The sequence below is a fragment of the Alligator sinensis genome, unplaced genomic scaffold, assembly GCF_000455745.1.
Source record: "Alligator sinensis unplaced genomic scaffold, ASM45574v1 scaffold78_1, whole genome shotgun sequence".
NCBI lineage: Eukaryota > Metazoa > Chordata > Crocodylia > Alligatoridae > Alligator > Alligator sinensis.
In genome coordinates this window covers 243,793-265,478 of record NW_005842171.1, presented here as the reverse complement: position 1 = coordinate 265,478, position 21,686 = coordinate 243,793, and the positions used below count along the sequence as shown (strand labels likewise).

Sequence of the window (21,686 nt, the reverse complement as noted above, 5' to 3'; positions counted from 1 at the left end):
CGGGCCCCGCGGCCGGGGCCGCCCTTACCATTTGCGTGGGGCCGGAGCGCAGCAAGTCCGGCATGGCGGCAGCGACACGCGCCTCGTCCACAGCACTGCCGCTGGGCCCGTCCCGCTCAGATCCGGCCTGCGGGGGGAAGGGGGATGCGGAGGCGGAAGCCCCGGCCTGAGAGCTGGAGGGTCGCGAAGCGTCGGGAGCGGCCGACGCCGAAAACCGCCCGCTCCGCGTCAGTACAGCCGCGGCGCCGCGAATCCTGCTCCGGAGGGCGGGCGCTGAGCTGGCCGGAAGCAGTGAGGTCCGGCCCCGCCCCATTTCCCGTCAGCCTCCACCCGGAGGCAGAAGCTACAACCCGGGCACTGCCGCTCCAAGCCGCCTTACCGGGTGCCCGCTGCTTCGTTTCCACAGCAACATCCACAGGGCATCCGAGGCCCCGCGCGGGGTCCTTCTTACCCCGGGCGCGCCTAACGCGCTGCCTGACTGACGGCTCGGCCGGGGCCTCCGCTCTGTACGGGGTTGCGCGTAGGTCTGCCACCTGCTCTGCGCGGAGTGGACTCCGCAAATGGTCTCAACGCGCATCGTGGTTTATGCGGTTGCTTCCCAGTCAGGCAGCGCGGGCGACGCCTGCGGCGAGGCTGCGTTGTGCAGCAGCTGCGCCGGGCGCTGCTGAGTTGGCGTTTGGCGCCGGGTAAGGCAGGGCTGTGCTCAGCCCAGTGCCGCTGGCTGGGGCGGGGCGAGCGCCCCTGCCCTTGTTCCGCGCGTCAGAGTCTTGGCCGCGGGCGGTCAGTCGTGTCGGCGGTGGGTGCAGAGGATGTGACCCCGCTCCGCCGCCCGCAGGCAGTACTGAGCCCGGCAGGTGCCGCCTGGTTGGCGCCGCTGGTGAGCGGGGGTGGGGTCGTCTCCAGTTGAAGGCGCCGGCAGAGGCGGGCACGCGCCCGGGCCCCAGGGCTGCGCTCCGTCGCCGCGCAAGGTCCCTTGAGGCCCCGCAGCCGCGCTTCTTGTGCAGCAGCAGGTGAGCGGTGCGGGCACGGGCTCGGGCCGGGGAGGAGCCTGTCGCCGGCGGATGAGTTTGTGGCGAGGCTGGAGGAGCCGCTGGGCTCCAGATAGAGGACTGCACGCGTCCCGTCGTTCCCCACGGGTGCAGCAGGGCTGGTATGCTCCTGATGTTTGTGTTACAGCTCTAAGTGTGGTAAATCCGGGGTCTAATTCACTGGCCAGAGCTTATTTAGCAGGCATTGGAGCCCGCCACAGGCGGCAGCTGTATCAGTGGGTGCTGGGGAAACTGTTGTTGTCATGAAACCTTCCTTAGCATCTGCGTGTGGCAGGATGGTCCTGAAATAGGTGTGCTCAACTTAATACTTGTGCACAGTTCCCCTCAAGTGAATGACTGGGTATCCCTGTATCGCTGGTTTGGGGCCTATGTTACACTGAAAATACAGCATTTTCAGGAAAAGTATTTCCAGGAAAAACAATTTGTTCTATTACCCAACATGAAAAAATCTCCTAAGAGCATGTAATATCATTACACATCTGTTCAGTGACACCAAGGGTAGGCAATTATTTCAATTGAAGGGACACTAAATGAGTTTTGGGAGCTGTTGAGGGCTACACAACATCTTTTAGAAGATAGAATTTGAAAAAAATATAGATAAAAACAAAATTAAAATATGTAATAGTAGAAGTTCAATTTTTAGCGCGATTTATTTCAAAAAATATTTTTTGTCCTGATTTGTTTTTTTGAGTAGTGTATGTAGAAGTACACTATTTAGAGCATAATGGCTCAAAATAAAGTCTTACTCTTCCATATTGGGGGGGAGGGGAGCGGGTGCACATGTGGGTGGGCTGCCTGCATTCTAGGTCCTGAGAGCCAGCTGTGGGGGTGGGGCGCAAGAAGGCTTACACAGCAAGGCTTGCCCGGGCCATGCAGGTATGGTCCGCCCCATCTCCCCAACCCAGCCCATGGCTGCCCCCATGGTGCTTCACATGGGGGCCGTGCTCCCACAGGCCCAGTCCAGCCCCTGCCTGCATGCACAGCTTCCCACCCCTCTCCCCCTGCCATCCCCTCCTGCCTCCAGAGGCTCTTCCTCCTCCTCCTCCTGCTGTGCTGCTCAGGGCAGCAGGTAGCGCATGGAAGCAGTAGCAGCAGTGGCCATGGGGACATGTGCGAGGCACCACATGCTGAGCAAGGCAGGGGAAGCTGCTGCTGGGTGTCTCCTGCCCCAGCATGTGGGGATCCAGCTCCCGGCTGCCTCCCACCCACTCAGCTGCCTGAAGGCAGCTGTTCATCACACTGTGGGCAGAATGGGTGGAAGCTGGCCTGGAGCTGGAGCCCCACATGTTGGGGCAGGAGCCGCACAGCTGCAACTTTCCCCCTACCTGGTTGGGCATCTGCTGCCTGGTGTGCATCCTCAAGGCTTCCCCACACTGCTTGCTGCCTGGAGCCATGTAGCAGGGGCAGGAAGAGGAGCTATGGGAGGTGTGAGGAGCTGAGCAGTACCTGAGCAACTGCAACTGTAGCAGGAGCAGCCCCACTGGGAAGTGGTTTGCACTAGCCTGGGCTGTGGCTGGGGCAGGTGGGAGCACTGCGCAGACTGCCCTGGGCAGGAGCAGCGGAGGGCTCAATCCCATACAGAGCACCATGGGCCACATACAATCAATTGGTAGGCACCCACCCATGGGGTGGGTCCAATCAGTTGGTGGGCCAAATCCAGCCTGCAGGCCCTATTTTGCCCACCCCTGTTTTATACTGTCCAGCCAGGCCCAGCATAAGCATTTTCTGACTGTGGTTTGTTGTTACCTTCATGTAAAGACTGTAGTTACTGATTTGGTATAACACTTTTTCAGCTTCTCCTGAATTTGTTACAAAACAGTGCAAGTGTTTACTAGGTAGCATTTGGAAGTTGAGTCAGGATGTGCACGTTGCCTTGTTTTGTATCTATGATCAGTTATTGTCAGGGGTGACTAGGTATGTGTGAGGCCCATACTTTGACTTTCATGTTCCGTTCATGGATTACAGGAGTCATTTCTGCCAAAATAATAATAAAGAAATAACACACTGGCTTTGGGTTTACTTTCTTCTTCTCTTAAACTGAAGGCAGTATCTTTTCTGATCTGGACTTTGGGTGTCTCATGTGGTCTGCTGACTGTTACTTTGTGTATAGGTACATTTTGATTGTCTCTTATATTTGCAGACAATGTACTGGACTCACATAAAGCCTCCACAGCCAGTTAAGCATGAAATAGATACAGATACAGATATTTGCCCTGCTGCCTGGATGCTTTCTTGCCCAGATAGTTAAGTAGGTTGGCTCAGCATCAAAAAGAACTCATCACGAGTTTTTGAAAGCCCTTACAGATTGTGTTTGATAGCTTCTGTCTCATCTGTTTCAGTATGGGTAAATTGAGTGAGCCTATATATACAAAGCTAGTTTGATAGCTTTGGTTTCAGCCTGGTTTGTATAGGCTGAAGTAGTTGGGTCTTTTCTGGAAAACTTTTTTTTTCCCAGTTCACAGCAAAATAGGGATTAGCTCTGCCAAACAGTGCCCAGTTCTTCCATCTCCTCCTTCCCAGTAAAGTTGATTCTTATCTTGAAGCATAGTCAAGCTAATGGAACGAGAGACTAAAAGGCAGGTATAGTTCCAGCCTTCCTGTAAACTAATTTAACTTTATACAATTCATTTTGTTTGTCTACTGCAGTTTCTCTGTCAGTAAAATGTAGGTGATAATACTGTCCCACTTAAAGCATACTGAGATTTATGGATGAACAAGTCTTGTGTATGAAGTAACTTACCATTGTTTCCTCCTGCTCCTCTCCCTAAATTCTGCTTCTCTCCCTTTTATTTATAGGAAGCACCCACTAGAAGTTGAACCCTAACTAGATGCCTACTTGGGTATAAGATTTGCTGGATCATTAAAATAGGATTCAGAGTTTTTTCTCAAGGAAGGAAAATACTGTAAATATTCTTTGTGTTCAGTAAAATAATTTTACATTTGTAGGTCTTCTGTATCTATGAGCTGATACCATGATATAACTGATATCTTTTCCCATTATAGGCTTTTAACGTGGCGATACTTAGCCACAAAGATACAAGGGGAAAATGACATTCAGAAAAGGTATGGGTTTTTTTTCAAAAGCATTCTGTGCTTTTTAATTTTCATGAGCTGTTATATTCTCCTAACAAACTCTCTCTTTCTCTCTCTTCCAGTGAACATTTTCATCCTTGCATTGGCTGTTGTCATATTTTTATTAGTTCTGCATCACAATTTTCTAGGTCTCAGTGACTTCTTGAAACGGGAACTGTCAGGTATAGTAGTTTTTAGTCTTACACTGAACACATGAGGTTTTAGCTGGCCTTTTTGTTTTAATTCTCTGCTGTATTAGATTTTTCACTTATTTCTCCAGAACCAAGAGGAGCTTGGTTCTCATGACTGTGTGTGTTGCAGATTGAGGATAATGAGGGTCACGAGTCCAAAAACAGAGTTGGAATCCAGTAACTTTTGCTGTAGCTACATTTAGTGAAGTAATGTAACTTTTTATGATTAAAAAATAATTTATATATCTATCAAGTCAGATATTCATAGATTTTTATGGCTAGAAGGCACTGTTAGGATCATCTGCAGAAGAGAGGTAATAAAATTAAAAGCAATGATTTCTATATTGAAGCTAATAGTTTGAAAGAGATTCAGTTGATATGAAGACTCCCAGTGTGGGAGGATTTATGATATCCCTAGGCAGTGTATACAGCATTTTTGTATATGCCCAGTGTAGGCTACACGCTTATTGATTCAATTTAGGTCATTTTGAAAGTTTTGGACTCGTGAAAGACTTATACTGTAGTACCTGAGTCAAGAATGTGGAAGCTGGTGTACAGCAGCTTCTCCACGATAGAAGAAATCATACACGGGCATCTTCTGTGGAAACAGCTTTTCCAACACATTCTTCAAGTCCTTTGGTGACCGGCTAATGACAATGGGAGTAGGATTGTGACGTCTGGAAGCTCCTAGTCACGAGTTAGCACTTGGATGGGGTAATCAGGAGTGTGATTCAACAACTATAACTGACTGAGCAGCCCTCTTCAAAATCCACTCTGCTCACTTAGTGTGACTATTTTTTTTTTCCTGACTGGATAACCATGTCCAGTGGGATCACCTTTACTGCGGTCAAAATCAACAAAGACAATCATTTTCAGGACCTGGAACATCAGGACCCTCATGAACAATCCTAATAGTGAATGCCCAGAGTGCCACACCACAACCTTGGCTCAAGAACTCAGGGAACACAACATCAACGTTGCTGCACTGAGCGAAACCCAGCAAGCAGGAGATAGGCAGGTCAAAGAACAAGGAAGCAGCTATACCCTCCTCTGTAAGGGAGAATGTTGGCTTTACAGAGTTGATTTTACCATCAAGAATGAACTTCTCAACCAACTCAACAAATTCCCTATCGGAATTAATGAGTGCCTTGAGACTTTCTGTCTTAAATGGGCAAGGAGCCAATATGCTGCTGTCATCACCACATATTCCTCGACTCTTGACACCACTGATGAAGCCAAGGAAGAATTACATGCAAATCTTGACCAAGTCCTTTCTAATGTTCTGGAAGCAGACAGACTCCTTCTTCTTGTTGATTTTAGTGCCAGAGTTGGAAGGAACTTGAACCTCTGGAATAGAACCATCAGCAAGGATGGAGCGGGAAAGGTCAACTCCAGCCACATTCTCCTCCTGCCCAAATACACAGAACATGGACTCACCATCACCATCATCCTGTTTTGCCAGAAAAACGGGCACAAGACAAAATGGCAGCACCCATGATCCAAGCATTGGCACTTGATTGACTATGTCATTGTTTGCATCTGGGATTGCAAAGATGTCCGTATCACCCAACTTATGTTAGGAACTGACAATTGCTGGACTGACGGCTAACTCGTCTGTTTGATTATGTCATTTAAACAGTCTCCTAAATGATCGCTGCAGCAAAAGCAATGTCAACGGAAGATCAATGTCAAGGGACTCAAGGACCCAAGCAAGTGCGCCTTCTTTCACCAGTGCCTTGATGGAAAACTGGTGAATTCTAGTCAACAACAATGAAAGAAAGTCGGTAGTGTTTGGGGTGCCTTTAAGTCCATTAGCATCTGCAAAGAGGCAGTTGGATTCTCTACTAGGAAACATCAAGGCTGGTTTGATGTGAATGACTGAGAGCCCCAAGAGTTGATCGACTGCACGTGAAAAACCTTTTGTACTTGGCAGAACAACAACAACTCCAAGCAAAAGAAATTGAATTGCCAACAAGGCCAGACAGAGGTCCAAAAGAGGACCTGTGTTATGAAGAACAGATGGTGGAAAGATAAGGCAAAGGAGATGCCGCATTTCACTGACATCCGCCATATGCTTGATTTATTCAGTACAACCAAAGCCATCTATGGTCCAAGCACTCGGGGATGGAGGAGACCTGATCAAAGGAAAGGGGAGCCGTTAATGCCTGTTGGAAGGAGCATTTGGAAGACCTGTTCAATCAAGACTCTGTTGTTGACAAGTGTTGTCAACTCCATCCTGCAACATCCAGTTGGAGACAATTTCTGAATCCCTCCAATCCTTGATGCGGTGAGGAAAGCCATCAAGCAGAGTAACAGGGCACCTTGAGCTGATGAATTCCCCTCTGAAATGTTCAAGCAGGAGGTTGAGGAGCTCACATCACAGCCCCATGCCCTCATCATAAGGATCTGGAATGATGAGGAAATCCCAGACATCATGGATCATGACTGTCTTGAAGAAAGGAGACAAGTCCAACTGTGGAAATTACCTTGAAGAGGGACCACTTTGCTGTATGTCTATCACAGGAACGATCACCCTTCTGAACCATCTCCTCCCACTTGCTGAAGAGCTGCTCCTGGAGTCTCAGTGTAGGTTTAGGGTATCAAGAGGCACAACTGATATGATCTTCACAGCTTGCCAACTGCAGGAAAAATGTTGGGAACAACATAAACCTCTCTGCGTGGCCTTTTTTGACCTCACAAAAGCCTTCTGCTCTGTCCCTCGAGAAGCACTGCAGAAGTACAGATGCCCATGGAAATTGGTCACCATTCTTTCCCTGCTCCGTATGCAAGTGGTGGTTCTCAATAACAGATCTATCGCAGATCCCTTTGAGGTTAAGACAAGAGTAAGCAAAGCTGCATCATCACTTCAGTACTCTTCTCAATATTCCTTACCATGATGGTACATCTGACTGCCAGCAAGCTTCCAGTCAAAATGGCGCTAAACTACTGAATAGAGATGAAAAATCGGTTAAACAATGAATCGTTTAACCAGTAGGTGTAGTGATAACTAAAGTTAGTTAGTAGTGAAACTGGTTAGTTTACTGGTTATCTTTTACCATAGGGTGGGCAGAGTCTGGCAGGGAAGAGGAGGAGGGAAGCCTTGAGGTGCCCAGAGGAGGAGGGAAGTCTTGAGGTGACCCAGCAGGAATCAGAAGGCAGCAGGGTAGGCAGGAGAGATGGGAGGGGCAAGGGAGACTATTACCCATAGCCTAAGAGGAAAAGAAGGAGAAGCCTAATGACTCGGCAGTTAAGCAATTAGCTTCTCTCCCCTGGTGTTCCCTCCTTTCCTCCCTTCCAGTGTAGGGCTTCACATGGGCTGTGTTTTCTGGCTGGGCTTGCCTCCTCCCCCTCCTCCACCTTCTCCCCTCAGTCAGAGGGTTTCAGGAGCTGGAGCAGCTGTCTAAGCTGCTGTGTTATCAGTTAATTACTTAACTGATCTAACTAGAGGAAGTTAAATTAATATCTTTTAAATGATATTTGCATCCATACTACCAAATGGAAAAGCTGTTTCATCTCAATAACTCTGAGCAAAAACCAAGACAACCCTGACTTCAGTCATCGAGCCATTACCTCTACTGTTTACAAGTTTGTATAGAACCTTGCACAGTGAAGCTTTGAGTCCTGCTTGGGGACTGCAAGTACTAAAATAACAGAAATAACTGAAATATAAGATTTTCCACATAATCTTCATACATATCATTTTTCTTACGTACAAATTGTGCATAATTACTCTGTTTGTAGATTCAAATGCATTGGGACTCCAGCCCATTGATTTTATACCTGAGGCTCCCCAAAAGCTGATAGAAAAAAGGAATGAGAAGGAAATTCCTGTGGTCATTACAGCATCAGAGGACAGGCTTGGAGGCATAATTGCAGCCATAAATAGTATTTATCATAACACAAAATCCAATGTGGTGTTCCACATCATCACTCAAAACGATACTGTGGATCACTTGAGGTAAGCTGTACTCTTCTGAGTCATGTCCCTGCAATTTTAACGTTTTGCTTTATTTTATATGCTATCATCAATCATGTTTCCTTCTACCATTCCATGCGTAGACTGTGCTTTGCATGAAGTAGCTCTACTTTGCTTGATTTCTGTGTTCTCCGTTTCCTGACTTTTAAAAAGTTATTTTAAAAAGTAGTTGCTACAGATATACTCAGGATCGATAAAATTCAGTAAACCCAGAAACCACTGTGATTCTAGTGATTTGGGCTCTAGTTAGGGGATATTTTTTGTTCCCAGTAGTGACTGGTATTAATTCAGGGTCCAGCTCTGATTTGACAGGATGTGGGGCTGCTAGTCAGGTTAGCTTTCAGGTGAATACAATAATGCTGCTACAAATGGTGGAATATTGAGTAAGAGGTCACAAAATACTTTTATTTATTTATTTTTTTTTAAAAAGAGGCTTGGTTCCATAAATGTTGCAGAGAAACAAATGCTTGCTTACCTGTTGTACATTCTTAAAGTCTATCTTCTTTAAAGCAGTAACACTTTTTAATAGAAGACAAGTTCTATGATGAAGGGTACTGGTGAATTTTCCTGATTTTTAGATTGTCATTTGACCCTCTTTTCCCCACTCATCATCATCAGTATTGCCTTTGGTAATAAGAGTACGAATTTTTTATATTAAACCAGAACCATCTTTGGCACCTCGACTTATCTATTCCAAGTCTTTAGAGAAAATGTTATCAAAGGGGTTTTTTTGTTTGTTTATTTTTGTTTTGTTTCTTTGGGGGTTTTTACAGTATACATCGGATATATTTTCCTTGGAATAATAATGCCCAGCACACAATTTGCTGTGACTGTTATAGACAGATAAAGTCCTGTAGTTTTTTTTTCTTGCACTGGCATGTCTGGCAGTTTTCTTAAGAGTGTACATGCTGTTGTAGCTGTTTAGTTAATACTGACTAGTTGTGTCATTTCTGAGCCAGTTAGGACTCAGGACTCTGCTAAATACTATAACAATGTGAGAGGTCGCCTCAGAACATTAGGGTAGCCAACATCTCAGGCCACAATCCTGTAGCAAGCTCCATGTGGCTATGTTCTTACATCCTACTGATTTCCACCATAGGTGTAACAGGGAGCCAGAGGCTACGGTTATTTTAAGGCGAAAGTACAGCAGGGTAGCTTTGTTCTGTAGGCAGGCAGCTGAGCAGAAGTTAGCTGAACTACAGTAAATTTGTTGCATGGGGCAGATTTCCAAGCAGCCTGAGAGTAAAGGCTGCATGCAGCTGGATTAAGCTGCAGCAGGAAAGGGCAGGCTGGCCATTAGGAAAAAGAAGAAACCTGTGTGTTTGATGAAGGAGTCCCCTGACTGGAAGGGACAGTGCATTAGGGCATGTAAGCCCAGTGCCTGAAGTAAGGCAGGCAGTCTGGTACTGCATGTTGCAGGGAACATATCTCCTTGGAGAGAGGGGTGCATGAGACAGCCTGTCAGGCAACCAAGCCACCCATGAGAGCTGGGAGGTGATAGCTTGAAGGGAAGTACGACTTGAAGGGAGGATGCTAACCCAGAGCAAGGGAGACATTTAATTTGGAAGCGGGTCCCTTGCGTCTGTGTTCCATTTAAGTTTGATACCAGAGGACCAGGTTGTGGCTGTATGGGAGGATTGGTAGCCACATAGTAGGGTGCCTGGGGGCACTCGGGGTGGCAAGACCTGTGAAGGCCAAGGGCGAGCATGAGTGAGATGGGGCAGGCTGGAGCCGCTGGGGCCAGAGCCTGTGCCCTGAGAGTGAGGGGCAAGGTGGGCTGGAGCCAAGGGGGCTAGGGCAAGTGGCTTAGGAATCCACAGCTAGAACAACCACTGGGCCAAAGCCAAGAGGGCTGAAGCCTGTAAAGCCTGGTACTTGGATGATGGAGTAACATCTGCAAGGCATGGGCATGGCTACAGGAGAGCGTGGAGGCCACAGTTATTGCTGCTAAGGCGGCTTGTGCTCTAAGGCCTGGATAGAGCCAATGGGTCACAAGTTAGTCAGGGGAATAAAACAGGTGCCAGCTGGCTGTGTGGCAATAGATAGCCAAGGGACTAAGGCTTGCTTCAGGGCCCTGGGGCAAGCCTCCTTAAGTATTATTAGATACATCAATGTGTGGTGGGAAAGGTAGAAAGGTAGTACTCCAAGGAGCTAGAGTGGGGCAGGAAGCACTTAGCTACCAGGGGTGTCACAGGGAGCTGCTACAATAGGGCACATAATACGTGTACATTCTCTAGACAAGGACACAGTCACCAAAGAGCTAGTAGTCCAAGACTCATTTGTGTTAGCATGCCTTGGCTCCTCTCTGTTTTATTCTTGCCTTATTTTTATCTTGTCTAACCAAATCTGCGACTCCTTCTTTTCCCTTCTGTCCTGTGCAGGTCATGGCTGAGTAACACTGTTCTGAAAAATGTGAAATACCAAATTATAGATTTTGATCCTCATGTTTTGGAAGGAAAGATGCGGGTGGATTCAGAACAGACAGATTCCATAAAACCAGTGAGTCTGATTGTTGATATTAGTATTTGTTATCACTCATGTGGGTGGATAGACTGGAGATATCTGGCCAGAACAGTTTTTTTGCAGGAAGTAGATTTAAATATAAATGTAAAGATACAGATGTTTGTTTTATATCCAAAACTAGGTTTATATAACTTCTAAGTTATAATGATCAAGGCACAGCCAGATTCATAGGATTGAACCTAGACTAGATAGAAATTGAGGTAGTTAAGTAGGGGGTGCATTTTCTGATTCTATTTTAAACCAGTATACCAGTAGGAAATACTTTGCAGCTGTAAAGATTATGTTTCATAAATAATGAAGAAGTCTTCTTAACAACTTACCGTTATTAAATATCACAGAGATTTCTGAAGAAGAGTTAGAAGTATTAGTTCTGGAGTCCTAGTCCTATAGTTTGGGCAACTACACTTGGTTCTTTAAATTCCACTTGCACTTTCATTTAAATTAGAAATCATTCACTTCTTTCATCTAATGCAAAATGGGGCCCTGCTCTGGGATTGTGAGTACCAAGACGCCTCTGCATTTCATTGGTTAGGAATATGCAATGGGATATTTTAGGATAATGTTGATTACATTAGTAATAATGGCTAGATGTGAGTTAGTTGATGTGACTGAGACCTTCGGTCATAATCCCAAGAACTGTAATGAAACAATATAATATTTCTTAGTGGAAACTAAATTTCAAAATACATAATGATTGGCAGAGGTGCACTGATGCATCGATCCAATATTGGATCTGCACCGATATAAAGAAAATTGATTATATCAGAAACAGGCTTTTTTGCCTGATGTGGCTGATAAATGCCCCATGTGTGCACAACTGCAGCATGCATGGGGCCAGAAACACAGTCCTGCAGTTTGGAGAGCTGTGTCCAGCTGTTAAGTTTGTTGTGGGGGTGGAGGGGTGCAGATTAAGGCCTCCATGGTGATGGAGGGAGTGGGGCAGGCACTGCCATGCCAGCGCAGAGCGGGGCACGGGACAGGGCCCACCCCTTCCACCACAACAGACTTACCAGCCAGACACTGCTATTCAAGTGGTGGGCTGCATATTGGAAATTGGATTGGTATTGGCCAAAAAAGTCTCTATTGGTGCACCCCAATGATTGGCCTCCAGTCTAAAATGTGGTCCATTGATTCCCCATTTGTATAGAGTTCCAGTTACTTCTATACAAGTTTTTGCAGGCTGAGTCAACAATATTGTATTGCCTTATATGACCAGGATCACATGAATTAATTCATGGTTTCAAATGGCTGTGCAAAATTAAGTTGGTATTTTCAAAAGAGCCAAAACTACTTTCAGTGGGACTTGTACTCCTTAAACACAAGTTGTTTAGGTGTTTTTGAAAATTCAGTTGGTAAGCCCCTATTTTTATTTCTTATAAACAGAGCGTCTTGATGGTTATTTTCATTGCACAAATGATCATTCACCAAAAAATTGGTGCCCAAAATAAGTCTCTCAGTTTCCTAGTCTTCTGTTGCTCTCCCGTTTTACTCTCATTTCTCTTTTTTTGCTTTTATTCACAGTTAACCTTTGCAAGATTTTACTTGCCTAATTTGCTTCCTTATTCAGAGAAGGCCATATATGTGGATGATGATGTAATAGTGCAAGGTACTGGACCTTTTCATTCTTAAGCCTACTTGGTAAATAGTAATTATTCTACTAGAATGTGCAGGGTCTCAGACACTAGCCAAATGCTTCTGATTCACATAGAAAAACTTTCTGTAAAAACCCATCAAGTAAAAGTCTGCATACTAGAAAGAAACCTCTTTTTGTCCCTGTATGATGATGAGCTTCTTTTGTCTTGCTGAAGCATGAACATTAATGACTTGCAATACTTTTTTCTGTCTAGGTCTGATGAAATTAGAATCATAGAAAGTTAGGGCTGGAAGGGACCTCAGGAGTTCATCTAGTTCAACCCCCTGCTCAAAGCAGGACCAGCCCCAACTAGATCATCCCAGCCAAAGCTTTGTCTAGCTGGGTTTTGAAAGCCCCCAAGGATGGAGCTTCCACCACCTCTCTGGGTAACCTGTTCCAGTGTTTTACTACCCTCCTAGTGATTAAAATTCTGCCTAATATCTAACCTAAACTTCCCTTGCTGCAACTTGAGACTGTTGCTCCGTGTTCTGTCATCTGCCACCACTAAGAAGAGCCTAGCTCCATCCGCTTCCGAACCCCTGCTTCAGGTAGATGAAGACAGCTATTAAGTCTCCTCTTCTCTAAACTAAATAAGCCCAGTTCCCCCAGTCTTTCCTCATAAATCATGTCCCCAGTCCCTTACCATTTTGTCACCCTCTGCTTGAGTCTCCAATTTGTCCACATCCTTTTTGTAGTGGGGAGCCCAAAACTGAACACAGTACTCCAAATGTGGCTTCACCAGTGCTCAATAGAGGGGAATAATCACTTCCCTTGACCTACTGCCAACACACCAACCAATGCAGCCCAGTATGCCATTAGCCTTCTTGGCAACTAGGGCACACTGCTGACTCATTTTCAACTTATTGTCCACTGTAAATCCCAGGTCCTTTTCTGCAGAGCTGCTGCCCAGCCAGTCAACCCCCAGCCTGTACTGGTGCATGGGATTGTTCTCTCCTAAGTGCAGGACTTTGCACTTGTGCTTGTTGAACCTCATGAGATTCCTTTTGGCCCAATCCTCCAATTTGTCTAGGTCGCACTGAATCCTAGCCCTTCCCTCCAGCATATCTACGACTCCCCCAGCTTGATGTCATCTGCAAACTTGCTGAGGATGCACTCTATGCCATTTTCCAGGTCGTTGATGAAGACATTGAACAAAACCAGACTTAGGACCAACACCTGGGGGACTCCATTTGATTCCAGCTGCCGACTAGACATTGAGCCATTGTTTACTAGCTGAGCCCAATGCTCCAGCCAGTTTTCTGTCCACCTTACAGTCCACTCATCCAGCCCATACTTCCTTAGCTTGCCTGTGAGAATGTTGTGGGAGATCATATCAAAATCCTTGCAAAAATCAAGGTACACCACATCCACCAGTCTCCCATATCTACAAAGCCTCATTGTAGAAGGCAATCAGGTTGGTCAGGTATGAATTGTCCTTGGTGAATCCATGCTGAATTTTCCTAAATGCCTTTTTCTACTCCAAGTGCTTACAAATGGATTCCTTGAGGATCTGCTCCGTGATTTTTCCAGGGACTGAGGTGAGGCTGACTGGTCTGTTGTTCTCTGGATCTTCCTTTTTCCCTTTCTTAAATATGGGCACTATGTTTGCCCTTTTCCAATCATCTGGGCCCTCTCCTGATTCCCATGAGTTTTCAAAGATGATGGCCAATGGCTCTGCAATTACATCAGCCAACTCCTTCAGCACCTTTGGGTGCATCCCATCCAGCCCCACGGATTTGTACACATCCAGCTTTTCTTCCCTAACCTGTTCTTTCACCACTGAGGGCTGCTTACCTCCTCTCCAACTGCTGCCCAGTGCAATAGTCTGAGAGCTGCCCTTGCCTGTGAAGACGGGGGCAAAAAAGGCATTGAGCACTTCAGCCTTTTCTGCAACCTCTGTCGCAAGGTAGCTTCCCCCATTCAGTAAGGGACTCTCACTTTCCCTGATCTTCCTCTTGCTGCCGACATACTTGTAGAAACCCTTTTTGTTACCCTTCACATTCCTTGCTAGCTGCAATTCCAGTTGTCTTGGCCTTCCTGACTTCATACCTGTATGCCCAAGCAGTGCTTTTATATTCTTCCCTAGTTATTTCTTCTAGCTTCCACTTCGTATAAGCTGCGTTTTTGTGATTTAGTTTACTGAAGAGTTCCTTGCTAAGCCAAGCTGGTTTTCTGCCGTACTTGCTAGTTTTCCCGCACGTCGGAATGATTTGTTCCTGCACTCCTCAGTAAGGCTTCCTTAAGGTACAGGCAGCTCTCCTGGACTTCTTTCCCCCTCAGTCTGGCTTCCCAGGGGATCCTACCCACGAGTCTCAATCATCTCATGGTCACTGCTGCCTAAGTTGCCACCCACTGCTACATTCCCCACCAATTCTTCCCTGTTTGTGATCAGCAGGTCAATAAGTTGTTCATATAGTGTTGATACTCTTTTAATTTTTGCAGTTAAGCTATATAAAGTACTTGAAAAAATAACTTGTGATCTTACGGGTACCACGTATTTGATTGTCATTCTCTTTAAGTTTGTAATGGGGCAGAATTATGTTACTATTGTGCATCTAAATGGCAGCTATCCTGCCACACACATGGTGTTTTACACTTATGCACAGTTTGCAATTCTATTAACTTTTCATTATGAAAATGTAAGCATGCATACAAAGACTACATGCTTGTCACAAAAAAAACAAAACAGAAAGAGGGCTTCTCCATGGCTTATACCCAAAAGCAGGGTGGTTAGGGTACTCGTCCAGGAAGAAGGACACTAGCTTCTAAGTCTGCCTCACCCACAGACGGGCAGATCCAGAAGGGGTGCAGTGGTGCAGATGCACCCCTTTTCAGTCAAACCTGCTGCACGAGCAGCAGCCAGGGATTTAAAAATAAATTCCTGAGTCAGGTAAGAATTTTTCCCCTCCCTTCTCTGTGCTCAGCAGCATGTCCCCTCCCCTCCCTCTATTCCCTGTCCACTGCTGCTGCTGTCCCCAACTGCCCCGGGGGGTGGGGGGAAGACTCCAGAGGAAAGGGCTCTGCCAGGGACAGTGGCAGCGGCAGGCAGATTCCTCCTTCCTGTCTGATCCCCCTGGGTATTCGTTGCCTGCCCAGGAGCAAACATGACATAAGGCAACCTACCTGCTGCTGCCACCACCACTATGGCTGCGGTCTCTGACCAAGCCTGGCTCCACATGCAGCCCAGTTGGAGTAGGGCAGGAGTAACTTCCAAAGGCACCCTGGGTCAAGAGACTAGACCTGCCCTATTTTATGGCGGATGGATGAGTCCCTGTGCAAAGAAGGTAGATCAGGGGTAGGTAAAATATGGCCCACAGGCTAGATCCGTGCCGCCAAACACTTTCATCGGGCCCATGGCACCCACCAACGAATTGTACCTTGCCCAGCCCTTCCACCTGCAAGAGTGGAAGCGAGTTGCTCATAGCCCCAACATACCCTATTGCTCCTCGGTCCCACTTTTGTGGACATTAGGGCCCTGGCCCAGCCAGCATTCAGCTTCCGAGTGCTGCTGCAGCCACCCCACAGGGGCCCTGCTTGGCTTCCCCAGCATCCCACTTGCTCCAGGCAGCAGGTAGGGAAGTGGTGGGGGTGGGGGTGGGGGCGGAGCTGCAGCTGGGCAGGAGCATGGGGTTGGGGCTAGCAGCAGCGCAGAGCCCACATCCAGGGGTGTGACAGAAGCATAGAGCTTGAGTGGGCAGCATGTGGGTGTGAGAGGGTGGGGAGGATGTGGGGACCCCCCTCACTCTTCCCATAGTGCACAGCCCCGGCAAGCAGTAGCCGCAGCAGGCGGGGTCACTCGAGGTGTTCATGCCTGGCACCTAGCTGGTGCCTGGCAGCAAGTGGCTCTGGCCAGCACTGTACATTATGGTCAGGAGCCCAGTCCCTGCTGGACTGTCCCTATTGCTGGTGCTCCATGCTGCACATGCACAGTCCCTGCACTTGCGTGGTACAGGAGGGAAGCCTCACACACTGTGCATGCACTGCCCCCTGCCACACAGGTCCTGGGACTCTGCCAGAAGCGGAGGGGAGACCCGGCCCCTGCTTTCCTGCAGAGTCCCAGGACCTGTGGATGGGGCTTCCCTCCTATGCTGCATAAGTGTGGGGGCTGCACATGCATGGTGGGGAGCGCTAGCAATAGGGATGGCCCAGTGGGGACTGCACTCCTCACCGCAGTGTGCAGCGCTGGCTGGAACCATGTGCTGCTGGGTACAAGTGCCCCAAGCACCCCCACCTGCTGCTGCACCATCAGGGTGTGTCCTCACCCCCCTCGTCCTCCCTCACCCCAAAAATGCCTCATACCCACACCCTGCCCCTGCAACCCCCCCACATATACACCCCCCCAACATACCCTAATACCCCCTACACACACAGCCACACCCCCTCACAAGCCCCCCCACAACCCAACACACACTATACAAGACTAAGAATTTATTTTTGAGTTATTATGCAGTCATCTCTGTATACAGTATACAAATACAAATCATAACAAAAATATTTTTTGTAATAGAATTAAAATGTGTTATAGTGTTTGACTTTTAGTGTATGATTTAGTTTCTTTCTGGTTCTAAGATGGCAAACCACCCTCTAAAAAGGAGTATTTCTGGGGGGGTGGCAAGGGGAAGCACTTCTGGTGATAAGGGTCAGGGGTTAGGGGTAGGACTTCCTGTCCCAAGATGGCAACCAGGAGGCAGGGCAGCTGTCAAGGGGCGGGGCTACCCATGTGGCTCTCACAAGCTTACCAAGCTTCATTAAGCAGCCTTCCACCCTAAGTAATTACCCACCCCTGAGTTAGATGCAGGTTCAAACCTGCCACCCACCCCCCCCTTAAGCAAGGCAGCCTGTGACACAGGTCTCTCACTTCCTGGGTAAGTTTCCTAGACTCTCAGTTATTTGAGTTAAGATATGAGAGGACACTTCTCCCTCATCTAACACCTTTTAGTAATGGGTTTTTGCCCAGCTACCTTTTGACATGCATGCCTGCATTAGGCATGTGTATGTGGCCAGTGTGTCATCTACTGAACAGACTCTGAAAGTACATATGTTTTAAGTGTTCACAGTGCAGGGGCATAGTTACCCAGATTACAGGTGAATTTACAGGCTGCCTTACAATAAAAGAGGCATGAGACTGGTCTACAGCTTGACCTCTTATTGCTTGCACCCCAAACCACAAAACCAAACTCTTGTCCCAAAGTCTATCTGGCTACCCATGACAGCACAACATAGAAAACAGGTACCTGTACTGGCTGGAAAGACATGAGAAGGGGGCAGAAGGTGGTGCACAGACTGGTAAGCAGGTCTTCTGAAATTTGTTGAGTTTTCCAAATTGCCCTCCAGCCTATATCGTATATTCATAAATGACTTATTCTAATATTGTACATAAAGTCAATCAAAGAACATCTTTTACATTTCTTTGTTTCCCTGAGACTTTGGACTGGATTGCACCAGACTTGGAAACAGGGGTGACTGGTGCCTCCTGAGCCTGGGGAGGGGGCACAATTTGTGGGCAGGCCAAAAGCCCCATATCTACTTCTATACTTCTGTGCTGTGGCTTAATGCCTCCCCCAACACACCACTGGCCCACGTGGCAAAAAAACCTGCCCCATCCTGAGCGGTGCCAAGTCAGGGGCCTGTCTCGGGGGGTATGTGCCCCCGCTACCAGTTGTCTGTGCTTGGAAAGTATCAATTAGTTGGGATTTATGTTCCTGTGAAAGTTACATTTCCAGAGAGGAAGGATTCCTTATCTCCTTCTCTTTGCTATTCTGGAATGCTGTTCAACACTGCCCTGTTTCTTTTTCACCTTAGTTTACAGTTTAGGCTGCTTTGTTTTTGTAACTTAAAGAAAATGTAACAAAAATATTTGTTACAGCAAAACAGCATCTAGTACATTTGGTTACACTAATCCATTTCTATAAGATAAAGCTATGATGTACTTTATTTGAATCGTCTAATTTAAAGCCTTGTGCTCTGTTTAGTTTGATTTCATTACCGGTATAGTTGGACATGTTTACTTCCTTTACTTTGCTGACCAAGCTGGTTGTCAGGCCTGGAATGATTCAATCTACAATCACTCAGAAACAGGCTTTGGGGCCTTCTGCTTAGCCACACTTCTGCAGCTTGGCCTAGATCCCTTGAAAATGGCCAAGGTTTGCAACAGCCTAGAATTGCAAAATGTGCATAAATGCCAAAATCGGAGACTAGAAAGACTGCCATTCAGGCATGCAAATGGAAATAGAATCCTGCCCTGGATGTTTAAATACAGTATAACCTGTTGAAGATGGAAATGCATGGGGCTAGAAAGAAGCTTTGGCTGAAAGATGTTTCTATCTTATCAGGGGAGCTACCTGCTCTGCTTAGTGCTCACCCCCTATACACACAGACCTCTGTGCGTGCGTGCATGTACACACATACACTATGTAATTACTTTCCATGATATACAGGGTGATTCTACCAATGGGCCCCAAATTTCCTTTTCATTTGCTTGTTAGTTGCTGACTTATACAAACTAAGTATATGTAATTCCCTGTAAGTCATGCAGGAATCATAAGTATTTTCTGACATGAGTAGGTTTCCAGCTTTTTATAGGTTCTTAAATAGGTTTCACTATATTCTTATCTGATTAAATATACATTTTGAAACTTCAGAAGTAAAAAAAAAATCATGCAATTGAACTTTTGGGGTTGCATGATTTATATAAAAGGCCCTGAGAAAATCACAGATTTCTTCTTGAAAATTTGTGGCACATGCGCAGGTAAAGTATCATTTTTCACAGAATATTCACAGAACTACTACTGATCTCGGCAAAGGGGTCCCAGTAGTTCTGTGAATATTCCATGAAAAATGATACTTTGCTCTCACGTGCAGCAGGCAAGCACACACCATAGGTGGCAGAAGGCTGGGGCTAATGGGACTTAACTCTGCCCAAATGCGGGGCAGAGGTGGCAGTGCAGCAAGCAGGTGGTGGAATAGTCAGACCCTAGGCTACTGCTGTGGTGGGTAGTGCTCCACATGCCATCTGGCTGCAATCCTGGCTTGCATGCAGGCTGTGTCTGTGTGCTCCTCCCCACACTAGCTGCAGCTGCCCAGAGGCCATGACCGAGCTGCTCTGCAGCCCTCTGTGCTGCCACTGATGCCCCACACATTGCGGGGAGGGTGGGGCTAAATCCTGTTAGCCCCAGCCTTCCACTGCCTATGCTCACAACGCTTAAAAGTCATGGTATGGGGTGAATTTTGCGATATCTGTGCAGTCCACAAAATCACGATTTTCTCAGGGCCCTATTTATATACTATGCTACATGATAAAACAGTAGTTTAAAAGCAATCAAGACTCATAGTAGAGATGATATCTTTTATTAGACCAAGATTTTTGCAAAAAAAAATTCTTGAATTGCAAGCTTTCAGGCACAAACACCCTTCATCAGGCTTTGGAGAAAAGATTGTAAAAGTTCTCCCGGGTAAAAATGAAAGTTCATATTTCTTAGGATTATACAGTAGTTTAGTACTTCCTTGCATACCACACCTCCAAATAAAGCTCACACCTTGTTTTCAGAAGGTGAAATGAAGAAAAAAAAACTATTCACTGTTTGAAACAAACATTATTTTTATTATTTAGCAAGTTGACAAGTGGGGTTTGTCACAAAGAACTTATTTGTGACTTCCCGTGTTTCCCATTTCTTGATCCAAAAGGTATCTGCAGACAGGTCCTGATCCGGGAGGTTGCTCCATAAGGGGTGTCGCAAGGAAAGGTGGGGCTTGGTTGCATTAAACAGATCATTATAAAGTGGTAGGTGAGATGCAGCACAAATGGTTTCAACCAGTTTGAAACAATGTAGTCACTTTATCCTGCTCATGATCACACCTGCTCACAGAGTTAATAGAGCATCTGCCCTGTTGCACACTTCTACGGCAGCCACTACCAAATGTCATTGCCAACAATGGAAAAAAATCAGGGTAATATGTTAAAAATTCAACGTGCACATTTTGTTTTTATAATGGTAAAAAGCACAAATTCACTCTTGTACCCTAACAGCTATTCTATTATAAAATGTCTTTCTACATCTTAGTCTTAATGTAGATTTCTCAGTTCCTTCAAGAGGCTGTTAGCATTTGAAGATCAGCCCCCTTGTGAGGAGTAGGGTGCTTCGACTAGGGTAGCATTTGAAATGGAGGAGGTAGTGGAAATTATTTTAGGTATCATAAATTTCTTGTAAACAGTGCATAATATATTTCACGGGTATATATTTTTAAACATTTTGCTGCCCTGATTTTATTTCTTATTATTGAAAGCTGGTGTCAGCTGTGTAAATGACTACAAAAAATATGTTCAGTTATCACTGAAGTGGTATGTGTATGTTTTGTTTTGTTTTTCTCTACTGGATTTTCAGACGATATTTTTGAACTTTACAACACTCCACTGAAGCCTGGACATGCAGCTGCATTTTCAGATGACTGTGACTCGACCACTAATAAATTTGCAGTCCGTGGAGCAGGAAATCAGGTCTGAATAGTTCTGATTAATCAGTATTATACACTTCAGTTTTTAGAAGTTAACTCTAATTTTGTTTCCTACTTTTGTGTAGTTTAATTTTGGAACACTTGCCAATTGAGTGTCTCACTGGACCTGCCAAAAAGGGTAGCTTATTGTAACAAAATTGAAAGCCAGATTTGGAACGTACTGAAAAGTGGAGATATAATGGAAACACTTTGAATTTAAGCTGTGCTCTAAAATTGAAGCAAGACACTATTCTGAAGAGAATACAATCAAAAACATAACGTTCAGCTGATAAGTTTTTATTAGAGGTTTACCAATATATCCGTTGCATATTGGATCAGCACCAATAAAAGGAAAGTTAACATTATTGGCTATCGGCTTTTTTTTGGCCAGTATAACCAGTAATGTTCACTGCTAAGTATAAAATGCCTTCTGGCCAGGGTCCCCAGATGCTGCGTGCATGTGCACAGCCACCTGCGTGCATGTGGCTAGGAAAACAGGCTGGGCAGCATGGTGAGCAGCTCCCTGCAGGTAAGTTTGTGGAGGGTAAGGGGCATGGAGGGGCAGCTCAAGGCTCCCACGGTGAGGGAGGGCGTGGGGCAGGGGCTGGGGATGAGGGTGCTGCCCAGTCAGGGCAGCAAATGAGACCTGGGACCAGGGCAGGGAGCGGGATGGAGCCATGGACAGCTCATCAAGGGGGCGTTGGGGGAATGGGAGGGGCTGCTCCCTGCTGCTGTGCGCAACCCCCCCCCGC

General features: G+C 46.3%; 2 protein-coding genes across 9 annotated transcripts in view; one reads left to right on the top strand and one right to left on the bottom strand.

The window, feature by feature from the left end:
* SPCS1 (signal peptidase complex subunit 1) overlaps positions 1 to 604 on the bottom strand; it is a 7,041-nt gene extending 6,437 nt beyond the window's left edge. Inside the window, exon 1 of one of the 4 annotated variants that reach the window (XR_003094565.1) lies at positions 29 to 373. Coding sequence is in view for 3 of the 4 variants with exons in the window: in XM_025206756.1 (XP_025062541.1) it covers positions 29 to 313 (285 nt within the window). In the remaining variant the exon portion in view is untranslated. The other 3 variants (XM_006025867.3, XM_025206756.1, XM_014520954.2) reach the window with 3 other exon arrangements.
* Positions 605 to 667: 63 nt separating this feature from the next.
* Positions 668 to 21,686, top strand: part of GLT8D1 (glycosyltransferase 8 domain containing 1) — a 25,866-nt gene continuing 4,847 nt past the window's right edge. Inside the window, exons 1-8 of one of the 5 annotated variants that reach the window (XM_025206753.1) lie at positions 668 to 686; positions 3,846 to 3,952; positions 4,053 to 4,112; positions 4,205 to 4,303; positions 8,054 to 8,270; positions 10,670 to 10,787; positions 12,333 to 12,417; positions 20,826 to 20,938. In XM_025206753.1, coding sequence (XP_025062538.1) covers positions 4,097 to 4,112; positions 4,205 to 4,303; positions 8,054 to 8,270; positions 10,670 to 10,787; positions 12,333 to 12,417; positions 20,826 to 20,938 — 648 coding nt within the window. In that variant the 5' untranslated portion in view covers positions 668 to 686; positions 3,846 to 3,952; positions 4,053 to 4,096. The other 4 variants (XM_025206752.1, XM_006025866.3, XM_025206755.1 and 1 more) reach the window with 4 other exon arrangements.